Here is a 23,607-nt window from a genome sequence, read left to right on the forward strand (position 1 = left end):
ATGCACAACTTAAAATATACAAACTATTTACAACATGTAAAAACAAAGGAACATTACAGGAATGTTTAGGCACATAAAATAAACTAATCAAAAGCACAGAAAATCTCTTTGACACCCAGAACATGCTGACAATGAAAAAACACACAGGACTCTTAATGGGCCTCATTCACAAAACATGAGCAGAACCAATCTGTGTAAATTGTTCATAGAACCATTCAACAATTTACATAAGAATGTTTTTTTTTTTTTTTTTTTTTTTATGATTTACAAAGAAAACCAATGAGTGTACAGCTTGGCATGATACTACTATTATAAATCATAAACCTAAGATTAATCAAGATACAGTTATGGGGGCAAGCAGGTACATTTTCATAAACAATCTGAGAAAACAGAAACAAAGCTTTTAATTTACATGATTAGTTAAGATAACAAAGAGATATGTGCAATAAACAAATGTTATGTGTACATATACATATTAGTTCAATTGTACCAAACATTACACTTTATTTTTTGTTCTATATTATTCTAATAAGTAACAGCGAGTGATGCAAAGAGATATTTGCTAATGAATAGGTGTTTTGAGACCAAGAAAAAGCATAGAAATATGATCTCAGGCCATACATTCTTAAATCATCTTTCTTGATTTCACTCAAGACTGATATAGATTATATCAGATTTGTACATTATGAAGAGGGAAGGTGGGAATTGAAAAGTGCTTTAAAACAATAACAAAAACGGCCAATGAGCTCAACATCCTATTTAATGGGTAATATTTATCAGATCATGAGTAAATCTAGAATCTCAAGAAAACAGAATGTGAATAAATGAAATCAAAGTGATGAAATGCACTAACCGTTGAGTCAAGAACTAAATCATTAACAATGATAACAAAATGAAAAAGTGCATAATGTTAGTGCTGTTGCCCTGGACAGTTGCTAAAACGGCATCCCCAAAATGTGGGATATGTGAAAAAAACTCTACAAATGCCTTGTTCTCCATGTCCACCTCAAATCTGATTAGCAAGACAGTCTCTAACGGTTCTATCTATTGTTTTGATCCAATAACCTTAGGAGAAATGTGCACAAACATTTTTTTTTTCGTGATTATATAATCTTATTAAATAGATTTATGGGCTAGGTCCATATGACTATACCTGCAGATTGCTCTAAACAAAATAGACTGTCTTGGAGAGAATCTTTCAGGGAGCAGTGAATGCAAAAGAAAATATATATATTAAAAAAACATTTCAACATAATTAAATGTACAAAAAGATTAAATACATTTAGCTTACAGCGACAGGGGCAAGCAATGTTACTTGTAATTAATGTAATAGTACATTAAATCACAAAGAGGAACAACCCAGAGGTAAGTACCTTACTCAAGTCTAGGGCATCAAAGTAAGGTCCTTTCAGTACCTCTCCAGGCAACATGTTACAAAACTAATTGAAAACTAAACAAATTGATTGTAATGCTAGGTTAAGGTAGTTTCTATAGACCTATATTATTAGGTCAGTCCTTTGAGTCTGTTGCTCCAGCAGAACAGCTGAACACTAACGAGGCCAAATCAGAATTGATTTTTGTCAAATTTTCTCTTGGGGAAGCCACATTAACCCAATAATTTGGACTACTACAACAGCAATGCAGTAGTAGCTTGGATGCTTGATTTTAGAATGCACAGGCTAACTAATTTGGCAAGCCAAAGTGCATTATCGAGCACTACATTTGTACAGTCATGGCCAAAAGTTGTGTCAGTGACAAATTTTGTGTTTCACACAGTTTTCTGCTTCAGTTGTTGTGGTGTTGATACACATTGTTTCTAGATTATTGCGACCAGATGCATTTTAAAATTATTACAAAAAGCTTTATTGGCCAAAGGATAAGAACCTTAAGCCAAACTTCACTGTTTTTTTGGTCTTGGCACAAAATGACCAGCTAACATCATTTCACTAATCATATCAGCACATGGGAAAGTGTGACAAAAACTAGTGAGGTAAAATTGCTCTATCATTCTGACTGGATTATAAGAGCAGACTGATTGTTATAAAAGGAGGAAAAAAGTGCATCAAATCATTGTGTTCTTATGTTAGCAATGGTTACCTCCAAAGAAAGACGTGCAGCCATCATCGCTTTGCATCAAAATGGCCTTACATGCAAGGAAATTTCTGCAAAGAACATTGCACCAGAAAGAACCACTTACCAGATCATCAAGACCTTCAAGGAGAGAGGTTCAACTGCAGTTAAGAAGGCTTCAGGATGTCCCAGAGTGTCCAGCAAGCGTCAGGACAGTCTCCTCCTTAGGTGTCAGCTACGAATCATCTCATTACTAGTGCAGAGCTTGCTCAGTATTGGCAACAAGTGGGTGTGAGTGAATCTGCATGAACAGTGAGGCGAAGACTTTTGGAGAAAGGCCTGGTGTCAAGAAGGGCAGCAAAGAATTCACTACTCTCCACGAAAACCACCAATGACAGACTGAAATTCTGCAGGCAGTACAAGGATTGGACCGCAGAAGATTGGTGCAAAGTTGTTTTCTCAGGTGAAGCCCCCTTCCGACTGTTTGGGACATTTGGTAAATCGATTGTCCGGAAAAGAAAAGGTAAACACTACTGTGAGTCCTGTGTCATGCCAACAGTGAAGCATCCATGTGTGGGGTAGCTTTTCATCCAAGGGAGTGGGCTCTCTCAAAATTATGGCCAAAAACACTGCCAGGAATAAACATCAGTATTAAAACATCCTGCAAGAGCAACTACTCCCAACGACCAAGGAGCAAATTGTTGATGATCCGTGCATTTTCTTGCATGATGGAGCACAATGTCACAAGGCAAGAGTGATAATGAAGCGGCTCAGAGATCATTAGATTGAAATTTTGGATCTGTGGCCAGGCAACTCCTCAGATCTTAATCCCATAGAGAACCTGTGGTCAATCCTCAAAAGGCTAGTGGACAAGCAAAGGCCCACATTATCAACTCTGAGCACTAATAAGGCAAGAATGGATAACCATCAGTCAGGATTTGGCCAGAGCGAATACCAGAAGTTATAAAGAAGGGTCATCACTGGAAATAATGACTCTTTGCATATATTGAATGTTTTTACCAATTAAAGCCTTTAAAACTTATGAAATGCTTTTCCAGTAAACCATAGAAACGTGAAAAAATAATTACAAAATACTGAAGCAGCAAACTTTGCAAAACACGAGATTTGTCACTGCCAATTCGTTTGACCATGGCTGTTATACACAAATAATGCAATGACACATAAAAAGTATTCCATAGTCTCTAATAGAAGTGCTGATAATGAAATCTAACATGTGTATCACTACTTTAATTCTCACACATGCATGATTGCTTAAAGATGGAAAATCATAAGTATTTGCACAGAGATCACATTGCCCTCACTGACAGAATTATAAAGTGCCTTTAAAATGCTTCAAATCATTAAAAGCTCTTGTTTAGCCAAAGGTTTGGCTGCTTGTAGCATCCGGAGATGAAGTTAGTTGAGTTCTTGTTTCATTAACAAGAGAGAACTCTGGAAAGTCTGTTCCTCCATGACCTCTCAAGCTAACTTGTCCACTTGCAATGCTAAACTGTGAGGATATTCCAGATCGTGAGCTCGGGAATTGAGATCGAAAGTTCTGGTCGAAAGTAGCAATCTGAAATGTCTGACTGATGCTTTGCGCGTCTGTCTTTTTGGGAGAGGTTACTTGGTCGAGGAAGTCCTCCGTCGGTGAAACTGAGGAAGGGTTTGTCTCGTCACCTGAAAAGGAAAAGGAGTGTTGGGAATCTACTAAAAGGCTAAAGTTAGGTTTCTCCAATGTGGATCTCAATGGAGAGTTCATGCTTGGTCTGAACCGGGATGGGGAAGTGAACTGCTTCTCTGTGGAAAACAAAGGCTGGCCAGCAAGACTGGCACTGTCATTTACAAACGTAAGACTCTGGTTGTTCAGATATGAGTCGTTCTGACTGGTCCTTTCCAAAGCTTGCTGGAGAAACTTGGAATACTCATGCAGAAGGCTGGCCTTCTCGGCCGGAGGCGCTTGTGAGCTGGTTCCCAAAGCCTCGTTGGGACTGCTCTCATCAGAAGAGTTGATAGAGATGCTGGATGTGACCTCGGTGTCCGCCACACTGAAGGAAATCTCTGCTTGCCCATTGGCCTTATTGGAGTAGTGATCGAGAAGCGTCTGCAGGACCTCGTCTGGAAGGACATTCTTCTCGCTATTGGACTTGATTTCCACGTTCAGTGTCTGAGTCTCAGAGAGGATTGTGGCGGGAACGGTCTCATCAACGACGCTCGCAGCTGCCTGAGTGACGGAGGGCTGCGACACGATGCTGCTCACGTTAAGAGCATAGTCTCGACTAGTGTTAGCCATGGTCGCCTGGAGGTATCGTTTCTTCTTAAGAAACTGCATGGCGTCGTCATAGTTTGTGCTGCTCCCGGTTGGTTTCGCTTGTCCTCCTTGTAGGGTGTCAACCGACTCCATGTCAGGATTTGTCTCGACATCTAATAGGCCTTTGTTGTCCACAATCTCAAACGTGTATCTCGTTACTTTGCTCTCTTCGAATGAGGACAAGGGAGAGAGACTCTGGGACGGCTCTAGAGCCTGTTGTTTCAAACCTCTCCTGCTGGCGATTTTCTTCAGCACTAGTTTCGGAGGACTAATTATCTCATCATTAGACTCCTCCCCAGCAAGATGCCTGTTACCAGGCGGGGAATCAGGGAGCTCAACGGAATAATCTGTAACTACATACTCGTCCTTCACCTTGGTGGCTACAGCGTAAAGAGGAAGACACTCACTTTTGGCAAGTTGGTCTTCCGTCTTCTCCTCGTTATCAGCTTCAACCCCTTTGTCAATACTGGGACTTGTGAGCAAGACCCGACTTTTATCAGAGGTCTTCTGACGTTTCTTCTTGGGAAGGGTACATTCCTTGGCAGGAAAAGAGAAGCCCAAGCTCTCTGGTGTGCGAAGAGGGCCATCTTTGGCAGCTGCTTTCTGTACCTTCCTGTCCTTATTCTCATGGCACATTCGTCTGTGCTTCAGTACTCTGTCAGTTCTGGAGAAAAACTGTTAGGAAAAATATATAACATTATTTTTCAGTCTGTATAATGCATGCTAACATTTTAATTGCCTAGTATCGAATCTGATTTGCTTTGGACTGCCCTTACCTGATGGCAGTAGTCACACTGGTAAGGCTTCTCCCCACTGTGTGTCCTCTTATGTCTTTCCATGTGGTATTTCTGAATAAATTTCATTCCACACTCATCACAGCGAAATGGTTTTTCTCCTAAAGGGGAGACATGACAATTTAGGCATGTCAAGTAGGTCTACTTTTCCCCCTGTCAAAGTATGCCTAGACTTGTTGTCTCAGTGTATAAAGATGTACCACAAAACAGGGACGTGCAATGGACCACATTTATAAATAGATCATCGACTCTGAAGATTTCACTGTACATGTCTAACAATACCTTGGAGATAAATATAAATGACATTTCTTTTTTGCCACTGCTGTAATGTTTTTAATCCCTTTCTGCTTACCTGTGTGGATTTTTTCATGTCTCTGAAGCAGGTACTTCTGAATAAAGCGCATGTCACATTGATTGCACTGGAAAGGCTTTTCACCTGCAAAAAAAGTATATTTTTGTACACCGTTTGTTCTTTTATAGGTCTATCATTCCCACAGGACCAGAACAATACACCACTTACCTGTGTGAATGAAGACATGTCTTTGTAAATGGTAGTTTGTCCGAAAAACAGCATTGCAGTGCTCACAGACATGAGTTTTTGGGTTCTGGTGCCCAAGGGAGCCATCTTCATTAATAGTGAGAATCTATCAAGATGGAATACAGTTCAAAACTACTTTATCTTTCATGCCTGTGCTCCTTTGGAGCGTCATGTGTCCTCATATGTCCATTACACTGTATGGCTAACCAATACCATAAAAAAAAATAACATTAGCCTTTAAATTAGTTTTGCACTGTAACATATCCCTCACTTAAAGTACTAATAGCATATTGTTTCTTTATCAGTTGTATCTCAGATGCATTATATAAACCTTTGCAGGCGAGCGCTGCTTTCTCTTCTTTTTTTTGTGACAGTCGGATGGGTCCCTCCCCGGTTTCTTCTCCTTTTTATTCAGAATCAGTGAGTCTGGTACTTTCATCTCCTGCTTTATATTGACCTAACAAAAGAAGCAGCAACAACAAAAATCATTAATTAAATTTAATTTAAGTGCTCTTAAAAAAATAAAAGTAAAAATAGATAGATAGATAGATAGATAGATAGATAGATAGATAGATAGATAGATAGATAGATAGATAGATAGATAGATAAAGCTTGAACGGCTCTACACTTACTGGCATGTTGAGTGTATAATGTAGTTTATGGGAGATTCGCTGTGAGAAAGCTGGTTCATCCTGTCCATCATTTTTCACCGTCTCCTCATGCACCATCAGGTCATCATGGGATATCAGATCATGTGAGGTCAGGCCTCCACCTGCCAGGTCTTCATCATCATCATCATCATCGTCGTCATCATCCTCTGCCAAAAGCGGATGATTAGCCAAGCTCCGTTCCCCAAGTGTCATATCCAAACTGCCTCTTCTTCCGCTTCCATCCACCCTCGAGGGTCCCAAACCTCTGGATGAGTGGTGAAGTCCCACAGGGCCACATTTCATAAGCATCCCCTCCAGCTTGTCATCAATGTTCATCGCTGAACGCTGAGCAGTTGAGCTGAAGCAACAGGAAGAGACAGGACCAACATAGGGATTCCAATCAGCAGTCAACACGGTTGTGTTCACAGCACTTCCCCTCTGTCGACCGGACTGAGAGAAACAACAAGCTTAAGTTTTAAGGCAAAAAATATTTGCAAAAAAATGTTCCCCTTTTGACAAGCAGCAGCAAAACCTGATGCTCCACGTTCTCCAGAATGTTTTGAGAAAATAGAAATATGTGACCTTTTCAAAATTAATTTTTTTATTCTTTGGTAGAATGGATATTTTCAATGTGGTCTTAAACTTTTGGTCCCCAATGTTGGTCTAACTTATATGCACAATCAAGCAAAAAACATTTTTATCGCCTGCTAGGCAGAGAAGAAATGATAATAAACCCAATCTGACTTGACATGTCGTGAACAGTCATTGTCAGAATTTTCACTGGAGCATGAACTACTTTAATAGGAAGCATTCTTGCATTTTATGTCAGATTCACATTTTGATTTAAGAACAATTAAGATCCAGAAAATATTATCGATCTAAGTGTACTGACACTATTGGATGAAAACCAAAACTTGAACTAAAAGTAGCTGAATCATCTTATTCTGTAGAGCTCTTTTATAGATAAATTGAAGTTGTTTCTTAATAATTGAAGAACTTTGCAACATTGACACTGTTATTGAACTGAATTGAGCTGAATAATGACACTGTTTTCTTCTGCAGTGCAGAGCTGCTTTATAGCTGAAATTGAAGTTTATTATTAGATGTTTAGGTGAAGAAGGACAAAACAGAATAGTAGCTACATTATGCATCTGGCATGTCAATCATCAACCTAGACTATATAAATTACAAATAGGAACTGGATCAACGTATGATTTAAATGGTCCAAAAATGAGTTTAAGCTTTGTGCATACAAACTTATTCTGATATGTAAAAACTACTAAATAAACTGAAAGTATATGACTGTTTACAGTGACACTCAAACACAACACGGGGTTGCCTGTTGGCAGGCAATGTCACAGATACAGCCGAATTTCATTTGACATGAGGTTAATAAGACTACTGAATTGTAATTATGGCTTAATGTATTTCATTATATTAATGTAGCGTTTAAAATCGGCCTGATCTCCATCTCTATGCTGCCATTTCATCACGCACACAGAGACCGGACTGCAAACATTTTCACGGCTGATTGTCACGCAGACCCTCGCGAATGAAGAGTATACGTACCGCATGTGTTGTCAGTGAAGCGCTGGCGGCGGGTTCGAGACGCTCATGACGTGTTTGTCAAACTTTACTGCGATGCTGCGGCTAGCATGAAAGGCTAGCGAGCTACATTCCATCTGCAGCTGCGCAGCGGTGCATTGTGGGATCGCAGCGGACCCGCTCTGAGACTGACGGGTCGGGTTTGCTTAGTACTGTTTGAAATATATGGATGCAATGTAATACATGTAGCTAATAATAAAGGTTTATGTAAATATATAAATGTATTTATAATCGCATCAACATTTCTCTCGCCCTAGTATCTAAAACTTAGTCATTAACTCTCTACTAGCTACTCGTAAGACTGAGGAAAAAAAACACCTTCCTGAACTTTCAACTGTTCAGACATAAAATTAAATCCCCTATTTATTTGGTAAAATCTGTTAAATTTCATATTCACTTTATTTTAGGCCTATGTAACGCATTTTATAGCATAAACAAACTTTAACGAACTATTCAACCTAACAATAACTTTTTTTTTTACTTGCAGAATCTGGAATCTTACAGAATTCAAAAATTTATTTATTTTTAATTTAATATCAACACTCCCAGTTTCTGTTATTACAAAGTCTGAAAACTGCCAGTGCTGTAATAATTAGCCATAGGAAATATCATATCATAGGTGAAAAATGTAATATTGTAAAGGACAATGGGGGACCTTTGAGTGAAAAAAGATGGGAACCATTGCCCTAAAATCATCTTGAAGTGAAAAAATGTTAATTTGTGGTATTGACTCAATTTGTAAACAAGACACTTGATACAGACAGAAGACAGATAGTGTTCACTTGTTTAGCTTGTGTCAAACGGATGCCAAGCCGTCATGTCTTGCAAATTCAAACAAAACCAAGCTGACCATGTCACTTGTACTCAGATAGGTCTGTGAGATCAAGTTTTTAGGCTATAACACACCACTAGATGGAAGCATTACAGCCCAGAAACAAATAGAGAAGGAGATTCCTCCTGAGAAAATGGCTGAGGCAGCATTACTGGAATTTTGTCAGTTTAAATGATTATTTTTACCATTTTCAGCAGTACACTCTGCTGACATCTTAAGTTTAAGGTGATGTCTTATTTTTTAAATATGGTAACACTTTAGTTATTAACTAGTTGCCTATTAGCATGCATATTACTAGGATAATGGCTGCTTATTAGTACTCATAAAGCACATATTTATGATTTATTCTGCATGACCATATTCTACATTCCATAATCCTAACCAATACCTAAACTTAACTACATTACTAACTATCAATAAGCAGTAATTATGAGTTTGAGGCATAACATGGTTACAGTTTATGTAAATATGACACTCAAGACATGAAAACACAAGCCAAATGATAATGGGAATTTTTTTATTTTTTTTATTATTACCATTAGTGTTACACAATCAATGATTTTAACAGTATATACAAATGGTTATCTCTACACCCCATAAACCAAAAAATGAACCAAATGACCAGGGGTAAGGCTGAGTTACACATGCAACTCTAAAAAGGGGAAATTATTATATCCAGCCTTTCCTGTGACCTTCATATTTCTTTAGCCAGATTTCTATCAAAACATAGACCCACCCACTCATCATAACAGATGACAAATATGGCATTCATAGCGGACAAAGAAAATATGCAGAGTTAAGTTTTGAATAAGGCATAAACAGCATATTAATATTTCTCAGATGAACTGAACCATATAAAGGGAGGGGGTCAGTGGTTATAAACAGCTTAGTTTTTATGGCAGAATGTGCAGAAAGTTACAGACCAGCATATTATGATGAATTTATGGGACTTTGTTTGCTGTATGGGCGTTAGGGTAAATTTAGTTTGCATGTGAATAAGACCAGTTACTTTTATTTTCGTAGGAAATTTGACTCTTGGTGTCCTCCGCGCCAGGTGATAAAGATCATTTCGCTTGTTCCACAGAAACTGGACATGTTCCAGATGTGGGAGACCACCATTATGGGGAGGGGTGTGGGGCTATGATAAAAATGGAACTGCTGGATTCGCTGAGAATTTCTTTTTCCTCCCAAAACCCACCCTCATATTTTGCCTTGACAATTTGAATCTGTGCTTTTGTGTTTTATGGTTAACTAAAGAAGTAAAAAGATAATGGAAAAGAAAAAAGGAATGATTTTAGCAAACACATTGGCATCAAAAAGCATAAAGATAAGAAGAAATAAAAAAAGACAAATGATTAAGAAATCATTCCATAGTTCAAGATGAATCGATCTTAATTAAGTTGTACTTCTGTTTCTGTCTGAAGTGTTAAGTCATTAATTGTATGCAACCTTCACAAACTCTTGTGTAGGTCAAAATAGTACAGTCACAAAAGTAACCAGATCTAAAATCTGGCTGGTGAACATGGAAATAAATAAAACAGCACCACATTCATTCATTATTTGGACTGAAACTGAAACTAGTGTATGTCAATATTATTCAATACCTTTTTACACCAGAGCATCTGGTGCAAGAGGTTGACAAAAGTTTAGGATTGAGAGGAAGACTTTAGTCCCCAAGGTCAGTCTCTAGGAGTGTGTGCTTCTCTGGATTGACATCTCCAAGGCCTCCTGGTGTTCTGGTTGTCATGGCTGGAACCCTCACATCTTACTGAAGCACTCTTTAGCGTTGTTCCACACTTGAATTCCCTTAAAACAAAACATGCTTGTGTTTAATGCAACTATTCTACTTCTGCCTAATAAATAGTCTGATGAGTATAGAGACAGGGGTTTTGCTTGTTTTGCAAAAACAAAATCATTTTTTTATTTTGTTGGCACGGAGCATACTTACCTTCTTGCACATGCTGATCTGCATGATGGCATAGCTGATGAGAGCCTCTCTGAGATCATGGTCTTTCTGCTCTTTGAACCTTTCGATGTCCACCCATGCACTTTTCACATACTCGCTACAAAAAAGACAAAGCTATTTTGAAACGTTCTTGCCATGAAATGGAATGAAGCTTGACATGAGTGGTTGTATCCTCAAATCAACATATTTTTAAGATCAGCTCAGCTGTATAATTAGGCTGGTTTTGGGTTCACCTCTCTTTCACAGAGGCTGCAACAATATGAGCAAAGTATGTGCATTTGGAACATATCTGTCCATTTCATAATTTTTGTGCTGCCAGAGAATGAAAAGGCAGCCTCATAAACCCTGAATTTAAGTATAATAATAATATTTTCTGACAACATTTACAGCTTTTTGTCATCAAAAGAACATCAAATGCATAAGTGAACTGTACAGTAATCAAGCACATTTAAAAACTTATGATTAGTATCAATTAGCTGCAATATATTCTGAAACTGAAGAGCATAAAGTCAAGTTTCTCAAGGGTGATCTCAAAAGTACAATAATTCTGATGTGACCTGAAGACAGCAACAGAAAACCCTGAATCTGTGTTGTGCCATGATCAGAGGGTTTAATTCAGTCGTGTGGTAATAGAGCACTGCTTACTTGCATTCTGTTTTTCTTTCTTTGACCAGTTCCTCTCCTTCTTCAATCTGTGTCTCCAGCATTTTCAGCTTGGCCTCTCTCTGCTCTGGGGTCTCTTGTCCAAAGAGTTTACTGGTCATCCCCTTCAAAGAGAAGGTCCGTACCGTCTACACAGGAAAAGAAGTCAATGACACCTATTGACACAGTAAGCCTCACTCTTCCTCCCATGTTTTTTGCAGAAAGCTGAAATATGGACTGTTTCCTCCCTTTTTGCCAAGTGGGCCTAGTAATTATCCATATCAGCCAATCAGGTCAGAATGTGTTATGCATGTCGTTGGCTTTTTGCGCAGCTCAAATGTTTACATGTTAAATGTGCCATTGAAGTAATTCTTAGAGGGCTCTATCCACCCAAACGGTAAGCCGCACAATTTTAATTGCATAAAACTGTTAAAAACCCTCACTAGTAAACCCGAATCCTTCTAAAGAAGAGGTGGCCAAACTTTTTAACTACAAAGGGCCAGAAATCTAACTAATCTAAATTTAGATTTGTTTTATCCTATACATTTCAAAGCAGAAAATAAACCAAATGTGTTTTATAATGGTCTCTATTTTTTCCCTTCCTCTTGTGACATGACATGGGCCTGAGTTGGAATAAAACCATTAAGACTTGCTGGAAAGTCCCTCATTCCAGACTCAAGAAGGATGATGTGGAGTTCTGTCTTTGAGAGCTGACATGAGATTGCATGGACACTGACCCCAGTGGCGAGTTCCTCCCGCTGCTGTTTCTTAGAGATCAGATCCTGAGCGGCCATCTCCAGTTCAAACTGTGTCAGTTCATGCTTCCTACACACTGCCCTGTGAAAACACACATTAACCACAACATATACAAAATGAACCATAAAAGCAGACAATCTACTTATTTCTTATGGAAATTGTTAAACTGAAAGCCTAGCTGACCTGCAGCGTGATCGCTTTCAGAAAAACCGGGCACTGATGGGGGATTGTGTAAATAGTGTAAGAAAGTTGCATATGTGTAACTTTATCAGCCAGTGGAGGCTATCGGCTCCAAGGAGTTCTGGGAACGGTGCAGTTTGAACAAAATGCACATTTCTAATCAACCTCACTGTTATAACAGCTTTTGTTTAGTATACTTCAGTTCACGTTTAAAGGGGTCCTATTATGCTTTTTTACAACTTTCTTTAGTGTGTAATGTTGCTGTCTGAGCATGAAAAAGGTCTGCAAAGTTACAAAGCCCAAAGTTCACTCCAAAGTGAGTTATCAGTAAGCACTGTTTCTGAACTCCCTGAAATTCCTCGATTCGATTGTAGTCTTGAGTTTTCTTCCAGGAACGTTATATAAGTCACAGTATATCTCATTTAAATAATTCCCGCCCACGGCATACACAATAAAAAGGGGCTGGTTGAGTTGCATTAGTAGTGTGTTATGGTAAAGGCTGTCTCATTTCCAAAACATGGTTAAAGCATCTGACCACAACACACTGTTCCAGCCAACCAAATCAGAGCACATTATGAAGGAGGAGGGGCTTCAATGAGTTACTGACAGTCTGGGAAGAGAGGTGCTACAACAATGTAAAATATGTGTCAAATAATGTTTTTATTGCTGTTTGGGGCAAACTTTTGTTTAGTTTTTTTTTTACATTCAAACATGAAATTATTCTAGTAGACACCAAAAACTTTAAATAAGACCAATTATGCCCTTTTTCAAATATTGATTTTGAAGTTGGCATTAAATGTTTACAATTCTCATTTAGGGTGAAGTCTCTCTTTAAGATAAGGACATTCAGGCAACACAAAATGAATACTGTACCTTACTGCGTCTGCATAGAAAAGGTACTCCTTCAGCTGGTCAGCGTAATGCTCCTCTTCCTCTAGAATATCATCTACAGAAGCAGCATACCTGTAACAAACAAAAGTGCCCGATAAAAGGGTAGTTGGCATATAACATGTCCATGAACTTTACCTCATAATGTCACAGATATGTGTACACACTACCATTCAAAAGAATGGGCTTAGTAAGATTTTTGTTGCTGGTATTGTGTGTTTTGCACTGATGCCAGGCTTGATCGGTAACACTTTATTTTACATTCTCCTTGTTACATAAGTTACATGTACTTACCATAGAAATAACAGTAAATTATGCATGATTACATGCAACTAACCCTCAACCAAATCCTAATCCTACCCTAACCCTAGAGTAAGTACATGTAGTTACTTAATATTACTCAGTACTTAACTATATAATTACACTGTAACAATGACACCTTAAAATAAAGTGTAACCGCTTGATCTTTTGTTATAAATAATCTTGTTTTTTGGTTTGTTTCCCTTAAATTCCAACTAAAAAGATCAAATAAATCAAATAAGATGATGTACTTTTCATTTAAAATAACGGAATTACCCGAAATAGGTATTACTGGGTCTTATTTAATAAACCACTTTCCGTTGAGTTTCCAGGAAAAATAATGTATATGTTTTATATATACTGTGACCATGATATAATATTTTGGTCATACTGCCCACAACCTAACCTCACAAACTGGCATTCTGGTAAAACTACATGTATTATCCTCTGTAAATCAGACGTAGAGCCTGTGGAACTAATCCCAAACCCGCAGCAGAGCCAGTTTGGGGTATTTTGAGGAATTTTTAGGAATAGGTGAGCGACATGATCCATAAAACAGTCTGACAGCTGCCAAATGTGGGCTGATGATGGACAGGTTGTTTCTTTCAATGCTGAGACAGACAAGCAGCGCATTGGGCTCTGACCTTTGACCTTTCTGCTAAGTATAGCAATCTGGAATCCATCAGAAAATGCAGCAATACAAAACAGTATAGAAACGAAAGGGACTGGTTAAAGACTCACTGAGGACATTACTGCAAAAGAGTCCCTTTTACAACATCCTCATCATAACGGTGAAAAAATAATTATACAGCTAAATATTTTGGCCATGGCTCCCAGAGATTCACAGCACGGTCTGCCAGCAAAATCAAAACCCGAGCCTCCCAAGGGCTCATCTTTCTGGCTACTTGTTATGGGGGGGGGGGGGTCGTGAATGGATATATGAGAGGATTCAGATCAATCTGGCAAATGTGTTTTATAGCTCAGTAGCAGAAGCACACACATGTAGAATCACAGGAAAGTCCTGGGGTGTATCATACAGCACTTCCCTCAATGAGCTCTTGGAGGGTAACGGGATCGTCCCAGGTAGGAGAAATACAATCAAAACCAGCTGCAATAAAATCTTGCACTAATCCTATAAAGATACATGAGAATGGCTCATAAAGCAGCCTTCATCTGTGTTGCGTGCGCTGTGAACTTACGCGTCCATGTGATGGCCGGCACTCTGCAGCCCATCTCCCATCTCTTTCTCAATGGCACTCCACTCGCTGTCCAAAACAAACAAAGCCTCACATTAAACCACTGCAGCTGACCACAGCTACACAATCGCAACCCAAAAGATTTACCCCAAAAATGCTTCTCACAAAAACAGTTCACAGAGCACATTATAAAACATGCCTGGCTCTTTCAAATTGAGGGTACATTATTGTGATTGTAACATTGTGAGATAAAAACTGGTCTATTCATCACACAGAATGACTGTATAGAGAAGATATGAAAAAATACAAACGCTTTTACTTTCACCGTTGATCAAATGAATCCTTTGCATAATTAATTTTTTCTTTAAAAGTAAACAATGGTAGTGTACACGGGACTATTTCAATAGCTGTCAGGAACCTAAACCGTCTTTTTTGGGACCTCGGATAATGACACGCATGTAAACATGGTCATTATATGGAAAAAAGGAGCCCGTACATTCTGCAGAACAACTCTTTATGTGTTGTAAAAATGTAAGCCATATGGGTTTTGACATGACATAAGTAAATAATATTAAATATATAAGTAAAAAAGTGAACTATTTCCTTTAAAAGAAAATATTACCTAAAGACTCTTCCATAATTTCCATGCACTTTGTAGACTCCATATAGGCGATCAGCTGCTCTCTAAAAAAAATAAAAAATAAAAAAAAAAGGAAAGAAAGAAAAAAATTGTTGAACTATTAGTAATTGAATCTGATTTTAAGAAACATTTTTAAAAAAGTTATAATAATAATCAACAAAACAGCTAATTTCATCTTTAGATTCATTCTATGATTCAAATGCAACTACGTATTTAATTAAGATTTATACTTTAGATCATTTGGGGAAAAAATTTAAAAGATTGCTTAAAATACTAATGTTTTTCTTTAGTAAAAAAGGGTGCTTTCTAAAATGTACTAAAAGAATTGTTAATGAAATCACCAGAATCGCTTTCCTTACAATTCTCATCCCAATTAAAAACTAATATATATGTTTGTTGGACTGAAAGGACTTTTTCTAATAGACTGAGGAGCATGTTCGGCTGTGTTGACTTTGTTTACACTCACCGCCCGAACTCTCAGCAGCTGTGAAATAACAGACTGCAGCTCATCACCGTAGTGTTTCATTTCTGCAAATCTCCTGTGAAACACACACACACACACACAGGTCAAGCTTCAGGGTTAACAAACAGCACGGTCATATCTTCATGCATTTTATGACGATGTGTAACACGGTTTGCAAAAATAACTTACTTGTCTGGGTTCTTCACTCTGAACGTGGCATTTAAAGCCTTTAATCTTGAATCGGCCTGTAAGGAGGACACAGGCCAAATGTTGACAGACAGATTGATGTTTGGGTTTTTATTTGTTCAGATGGTGTAAAGCAGAATTACAGCCACTCCTTAGAACAAATTTTTTTTAACGACTGAGATCAGATAAACACTGCAATATGGCAATAATATACACTAACATAAAATACTGCTGCTCTTTCGTGTTTGATCCAGAAAGGTCCAACAGACTTCCTGTGCCTGTTTACATAAACTACAGCGTACTGATAACAGATTCCTCACCGCAGTAGCAATTCAGTCACTTCACACAATTTTTATTTGATATCAACACATATTTAGTCAGCTTCATATCAACATATGAATAGTGACCTATGGTGAGAAGCGATATACTGTATATAAACAACAGAGTCATGGCTAGAGGGTTAAAGAGAGAAAGAACCTAATGAACTGGAAAGTGCTGATATACCTTCGCCTGAAATCCTGTCTCAAACACGGTTTCCTTCCAACCATTTTCCTGTGGGACAGAGAAAGGATGCAATTTCTGACACTGACAAATGGCATTATCAGCTTTAAATGTCAGTTAAAACATTTTTTTTTTTTCAAACAACAGAAAAAAGGGCTGTCAATTTAACAATTAATTTAGTTCAATTATTAAAATTCACAAATACTAATGGAATGTTGTGGATGGTAGGCCAGGGATAAGCTTACACTACCATTCCAAAGTTTGGGTCAGTAAGAAATTAACACTTTTAATTAGCAAGGATACATTAAAATGATCAAAAGAACCAGTAAAGACATTTACATTTACTTTCTATTCATCAAAGGATCCTGGAGAAAATGTTTCACGGTTTCCACAAAAATATTAAGCAGCAGTTTTTAACATTGATAATGATAAATTATGTTTCTTTAGCAACAATCAGCATATTAGAATGATTTATGTAGAATCATGTGACACTGAAAACTGGAGTAATGATGCTGAAAATTCAGCTTTGACATCACTGGAATAAATGACATTTTAAAATATTTTAAAAACATAAAATAGTTATTTTAAATTGTACTAATATTTCACAATACATATTTTTACAGAGCGTTAGTGTATGTTCAATAATATAAAATATATTTTATATATAATATATACTGACTTTTAAAGCCACTTCTTATAATGACAATACTTCATTTGAAACATTTTTCATGTGGCTACCATGTAATTAATTAATTTAAATTTCTACTAGGCTGTCAATTAATTTTAACTTAAAAAAAACAAACATTTGACAGCCTAGTAGAAATAGAAATGAATTGATAAAAAAAAACAAAAAAAACATTTAATTACAAATTATTTAAATGTAATATTTAATTAGATATTACGTATTAATGACAAATATCAGAAGAACTTTATAGTCCAGACTCTCTACCTCGGTGAGGAATGAATAGAAGATCTTGTCATTGGACAAGACTGGGTGCGAGGCCACTCGAAGCAGGAAGTTCTCTAGTCCAACCCTGCGCCTCTCCACAAAGTCAGGGTCCATGTTGTCTGCTGTCAGCTTGTGCCAGACAAATTCAGCCTGTTGTACAAAGCATGAAGTTACAGTGTATGAAGGCAAATTGTATTTACAAGCAGCAGTAACCAAAGCATCTTGTTTGCAGCATACCCGTTTTTCAGGCAACGGCGGAACCACCACAAATGGATAGGCAACTAACAAATAGTTTCGAAGGAGCTCAAATTCGCTATAACGCCTCCAAAGAGAATCTGGGACAGGATTGGTCCCTTCTGATGCAGCATCCACAGGCCTAAAAACACAGAATAAATGACTGTCAGAAGTGGAATGAAACTTAAAGAAATGCTCATTTTAAATAGCCTTTCAATAAAAAATTTGTTCGGTTTGGTATAAAGCTTGATATATACAGTACCGGTCAAATGTTTGGAAACATTACTGTTTTTAATGTTTTTGAAAGAAGTCTCTTTATGCTCATCAAGCCTGCATTTATTTGATAAAAAAAAAAAAGTAATTTTTTTTTTTTTTTACAGTAAAAACAGTAATATTGTGAAATATTATTATGATTTAAAATAATGTTTTTTATTTTAATATACTTTAAAATACAATTTATTCTATTCTGATTTGATAGTTATTTTCAATGTAGGAAACAGCATTTATTCTAATCAGAAATCTTCTCTAACAATAGAAGTCTTTACGATCACTTTTGATCAATTTAATACATCCTTGCTGAATTAAAAGTATTCATTTCTTTCAAAAAAAAAGAAAGAAAAAAAATTACTGACCCCAAACTTTTGAATGTTAGTGTTCATTTTTACAAAATATTTATATTTTAAATAAATGCTGTTCTTTTTTAACTTTTTATTCATCAGAGAATCCTGAAAAAAGTATCACAGGTTATAAAAAAAATACTAAGCAGCAAAACTGTTTCCATCATTGATTTCTGGAGGATCATGTGACACTGAAGACTGGAGCAATGGCGGATGAAAATTCAGCTTTCCATCACAGAAATGAATTATATTTTAAAGTATATTAAAATAGAAAACCATTCATTTAAACTGTAATAATATTTCACAATATTACTGCTTTTTCTGTATTTTTGATCAAATAAATGCAGGCTTGATGAGCACTTCTTTCAAAAACATTAAAAAATAATAATGTCTCCAAACTTTTGACCGGTGGTGTACATCTCTTCAAAAATATTAAAAACACTTCTGTCATGAAATGTGGGGTTGGTTAACAGTTTAAGCTAATTTCTAAATAAATTAATCTGAAATAAACACAGTAGAGATCTATGAGGTTTCAAGTTGTGGTTCTAGTTTATGAAAGCAGTCATTTTAAGGGCCTTTTCAAACACATGCCAAAGGTTTAACAGTGCTGTGTACACTTGCAGAGTTCCCAGTGCATGAATCCATGACTCGAGTGCTGTTAATTTAGGAGCAGTACTCCACTAAATCACACTGCTGTGTAGGAGCATCTATATGAACTCTCCTAATTTAATTAAACATCTCTGCAGTGTCAGTACTGCAGTTCATATAGGCATGCCACTACTTTTTGATCAATGAATTTCAATGACTTTTCCAGTCGTTCCCTTTTATTGGACGACAAATAAAATAAAAAGGTTAGCCGATATAATGTCAAAATATACATAAAATATAGCCTAAGTTCTAAGAAATGAATACTTATATTCAGCAAGGATGCATTTAATTGATCAAGTGACAGTAAAGACATAATGTTACAAAATATTTGTATTTCAAATAAATGCTGTTCTTTTGAACTTTCTATTAATCTACTTTGAATTTTTATCATCAATTTCCACAAAAACATTATGCAGCACCACTGTTTTCAGCATTGATAACAGTAAGAAATATTTCTTGAGCAGCAAATCAGCATATTAGAATGATTTCTTAAGAATCATGTGACACTAAAGACTGGAGTAATGATGCTGAAAATTCAGCTTTGCCTTCACAGGAAAAGAAATACATTGTAAAACATATTAGTTATTTAAAATTGTAATAATACTTCACAATACTACTGTTTTTACTGTATTTTTGATCAAATAAATGAAACCTTGGTGAGGATAAGAGACTTCTTTCCTCTCCAGTATGACATTAATCATACTGACCCAATCTTTTGAACTATAGAGAACACAAATGCTCAACTTGAACACTTGTTTTACACATTATTTGCCGTGTAAACAATTCAATTCCCTGATATTTTCAGATTTTTTTTTCTGATTGTTGGAGCCCTCAATAATACAAATGGAAAAATGCACAAAATTAAGAGATACAGAGAAGGAAATATACATTGGGGGGGCACACTGAAGAAAAAAGGGTAGACTTTGAAATAAGATCCTAACTTCCCAAGGGCTCCAGGGAAGAAATGGGAGCACATAATGTGCCCCACACTAATAATCCATGATGAAATCAAAGCACAAGGAAGGTGCGGATTGGCTGACACGCATTCTCCACTCAGACGGTACAACTTTCCCCAAGATCAGTGGCACCAAACTGCTCTCTAAAGCCCACTGTGTGTGTGCAGTATGCCTTCCACATGGTGCTTACAAAAACACATGCTTCCTTTTATGGAAACGAGCAACAGTACAGCACTGTTAAGTTATCTCCATGTATAAAGAATCAATAAAGCCAAAAATGTTATGCTAATGTTAGCATCACGATTACTACTCTTTATATACTGTTAAGGTCAGGGATTTGAACAAACCCTTTAACCCTGAGCATGTAACTCGTCACGTACCATTTGTGCAACAGATATGAATGATACCTCAAATCATTCAGCCTGTTGAGCAGAGGTATGCTTTTACATTTACAAGCAATCAAACTTGTAATTTTCCTTGTGGGACAGTCAAATAAACCCTGAAGGAGGGACTTGAGTCATATCTTTGCAACGACCCAGAAAACTCAAACAAACACATAGCAAGCAACATGCTAAAAACTGTAGCACAAACTGTAGAGCATGGTGCTAGAAACACAAAAGTCATGGGATCGATTCCCAGGGGATGCATACTGGTAAATTGTAAAAAACCTTCAATGCATTGTAAGTCACAATGAATTAAAGTGTCTGCCAAATTTTGGAATCTGCTATTGGCCAATATCACACACATCACACGCATGACCAGCGTCGGCCAATAGTGAGCCGACGTACAACCAAGAAGTGCTGCGCTGTTACACCACGGAGAATGACATGGAAGGGAAGAGATGGTTGAATAAAGTTGTTATTTTTGGGGGGGTTTTGCACACAAAAAGTATTCTCGTCGTTTGATAAACGTAAGGTTGAGCCACTGTAGTCACTTGGACTATTTTAACGATGTCTTTACTAACTTTTCTGGGCTGGCAGATATCAATTACCTAGCAGCCTATGAAGGAGTGGGCCAGCTCTCAGATTTCATCAAAAATATCTTAATTTGTGTTCCGAAGATGAATGAAAGTCTTATGGGGTTGGAACAACATGAGGGTGAGGAATTACTGACAGAATTTTCATTTTTGGGTGAACTAACCCTTTCAGTGTCACATGATCCTTCAGAAATCATTCTAATATGCTGATTTGAGGCTTAAGAAACAGCATAGCAAATCCCTGGCCACCACCCACAACAGAAACTTTTTGCATGAACAAGCTCCATTCTCATTTAATTTAAAAACTAAAAAATCTAGATCTGGGTGCTTTTCCATTTTTTTTTAGACGTACCAAAAAACATGTTTGAAAAAGTCTTGGTTGCAGGCAGTGATTTTATGATTTTTACCACTAAGTATTGTTTTCGAATCATGTGATAATATGTTATTGCACTCTGGCCAGCATGCGTGTTTGGCCCTGCTGGAAACACAGACAAAGCACATCTGCCTGAAGCGCTGACTCATCACCCTCTCCAGAATGACAAGTCCCTCTTTCCAACACAAAGCTTGGCGGGGTGACGGGGTCAGAGTGAGAGGTGAAAGTTACACTTATGCTGCATATCACTTCCTGTCCAGTGGGATACTTCTGTTTTCTTTTATTTGATGTAGAAAGAACATGTTAAAGTGACAGACCCAGGAACAGGAAGAAGAGGTCTAGTGTAAACATTTAACTAAAGAGAGGAAATCCGAATGGTCTCTACCAGTCCGGCTTCCACAGTTTCTGAGCTGGTATAGTGTGCCGTGACTCTTTGATGTTTTGCAGTTCGCCAAGTACAGCGCGAGCATAGTTCAGTCAGAAAGTCAATGTGTAAACTTACCTTATCTACAGCTGGTTATTCATATTCACAATGGGTAAAAACCATTAGTTTCATTAGCTCCATACTTCCAGCTGTCATTACAGGCACTTTGTTTACATATCTCTAAACTAACTTCATCCAAACCCCTGATCTTCATTATCATGTCAAGAAAGGAATACATGCAATACTTGTAGGGTAGGGTTTACATGGCTTCTAGCCTCCTTTAAAGAACAAGTATTTAGTTAATACTTTTGTATAGTTTTGGCTTAACCACAGAATAAATGGTATGTGTCAATAGAAACTTCATATACATGTTATAATTCATCAGTTGATGATTGGATTGAGGCAGATCTTAATGCATGCTTGCAATCGATTGAAAGAAAGGGGCAGAGTTTATGCAGAAAAAAATGATTGGAGAAGTCCGGCATAAGTCACCACCAGAGATAAGTCTATCATTTCACTGGAAGATCAAGTTATGACATTGAGATAAAAAATAAATAAATAATAAAATGTAAATAATAAAACATGCACAAATTAATTGTTCACAATAAGATCTATAACCTGAATTTTAGACAATAGATTTAATGATGAGGGGAAGTGTCTTACCGTGTCTCTATAAGATACACTGTATAAGTCTCTTGCATGTTGACAGCATTCTTGCCGGTCCTCTTCTCTGCTTCAGCCACACTGATCTCCATCTTCTTCAGAAGACTTGTCCCTTTTTCAACCATCTGTAAAATTTGATCCAGAATAGCACAATGTTTAATATGCATGTTACACCACTACAGTATCCTTATGATATTTTCAAAGCAAAAAAGCACAGGTATTTCTATGAGCTGATTTCTCTCATGTTTTGACATTTTTCCAGCTGAATCAGGAAGTTTGGACACATCAATGCACTCATCCTTTTTCAAAAAATCTGTTCAGAAGTATTCACAATGTTTAGGTTAAATCTCCTGCTTTCATTTTCAACTTATAGTTTTGCTCAGTATGGGTAATCCCCATCAGATACAAAAATAAAGTCATAAAAATAGTATTATTATTAAAATAGACAATGAATTTATGAATGATTGGATTACACAGGATGGTTTCAAACTGACTTTCAGCACCATGACAGACTAAGGTTTAGTTTCATAAAAAGAAAACCAAATTAAAAGGTACATTTGTGTTAAGAACATTGTAGTAATAATTTGATTAATTTCTTAAAGTCTAAAATGATGCTATTAAAAAAAAAAGATAAAAATATTGGACATATTTTGTCCCATATTTCAAGCATCAACGCATTAAAAAATTCGAGTATGAAGCAGTAAACAAGATCTAACAATTTGTTGATATAACGCCAATCTACTCACTTTGAAAGTGAATCAAGGATGCGGACTAACACATGAGATGACTGTATGATATACTGGGTGTTTACAAACTACGTGGCAAAGGCTCTTCATTGACAACAAGGTAAAGCTACTTGTGTGGCTTTATATAATTATTGTTTACATAATTCATAAACACTGTAATAAAAAAGTGCAACAACATACATCTAGCTCATGTACTGTGTTCGCAGAACCTCATGATATTTTAGCAATATTGATATATGGGCATTCATGAGCCAAAGCAAAACACTGCCGTCCCGCATATATCACGCGCTCACACGCGCGACATCTACAAATCAGCACACATTATCGGCCACCCCGCATAAAAAGATTCTGTTACGGGCTTTACCGTGTTTTTTAAGTTGTTTTCCGACTCCGAAGGAGTCAGATCTGTGTTTCCAATCACCGCTATATCTTCGCTTCCTGAATCCGCCATGGTTTGCCCGTCTCGCGCTTGCGCGTTGGCCACTTTCACTGTTTAACAGCAA

At 37.1% G+C, this 23,607-nt stretch overlaps 2 protein-coding genes across 3 annotated transcripts; both read right to left on the minus strand.

Moving 5' to 3' along the window:
• Positions 1-2,387: 2,387 nt before the first annotated feature.
• On the minus strand, positions 2,388-8,098 carry znf148 (zinc finger protein 148). 2 transcript variants are annotated; one of them, XM_079881713.1, is made up of 7 exons: positions 7,933-8,098; positions 6,346-6,813; positions 6,045-6,170; positions 5,696-5,819; positions 5,528-5,611; positions 5,158-5,276; positions 2,388-5,056 (listed from the first exon to the last, which is right to left on the minus strand). In XM_079881713.1, the coding sequence occupies exons 2-7, from the start codon at positions 6,697-6,699 to the stop codon at positions 3,446-3,448; spliced, it is 2,418 nt and encodes an 805-aa protein (XP_079737839.1). In that variant the 5' UTR covers positions 6,700-6,813; positions 7,933-8,098; the 3' UTR covers positions 2,388-3,445. The 2 variants fall into 2 exon arrangements, with proteins under 2 accessions (XP_079737839.1, XP_079737838.1); XM_079881712.1 differs by having other exon boundaries at positions 6,346-6,721; positions 7,933-7,998.
• A 2,354-nt stretch (positions 8,099-10,452) lies between these two features.
• On the minus strand, positions 10,453-23,602 carry snx4 (sorting nexin 4). The gene is made up of 14 exons (XM_079882307.1): positions 23,469-23,602; positions 22,359-22,483; positions 17,705-17,843; positions 17,468-17,617; positions 16,522-16,569; positions 16,021-16,076; positions 15,835-15,907; positions 15,351-15,412; positions 14,732-14,797; positions 13,218-13,307; positions 12,146-12,245; positions 11,412-11,557; positions 10,749-10,863; positions 10,453-10,606 (listed from the first exon to the last, which is right to left on the minus strand). The coding sequence occupies exons 1-14, from the start codon at positions 23,553-23,555 to the stop codon at positions 10,559-10,561; spliced, it is 1,305 nt and encodes a 434-aa protein (XP_079738433.1). The 5' UTR covers positions 23,556-23,602; the 3' UTR covers positions 10,453-10,558.
• Between the last annotated feature and the right edge of the window lie 5 nt (positions 23,603-23,607).

This window comes from Squalius cephalus (assembly GCF_949319135.1).
Source record: "Squalius cephalus genome assembly, chromosome: 9".
In the NCBI taxonomy this organism is placed as follows: Eukaryota; Metazoa; Chordata; class Actinopteri; order Cypriniformes; family Leuciscidae; genus Squalius; species Squalius cephalus.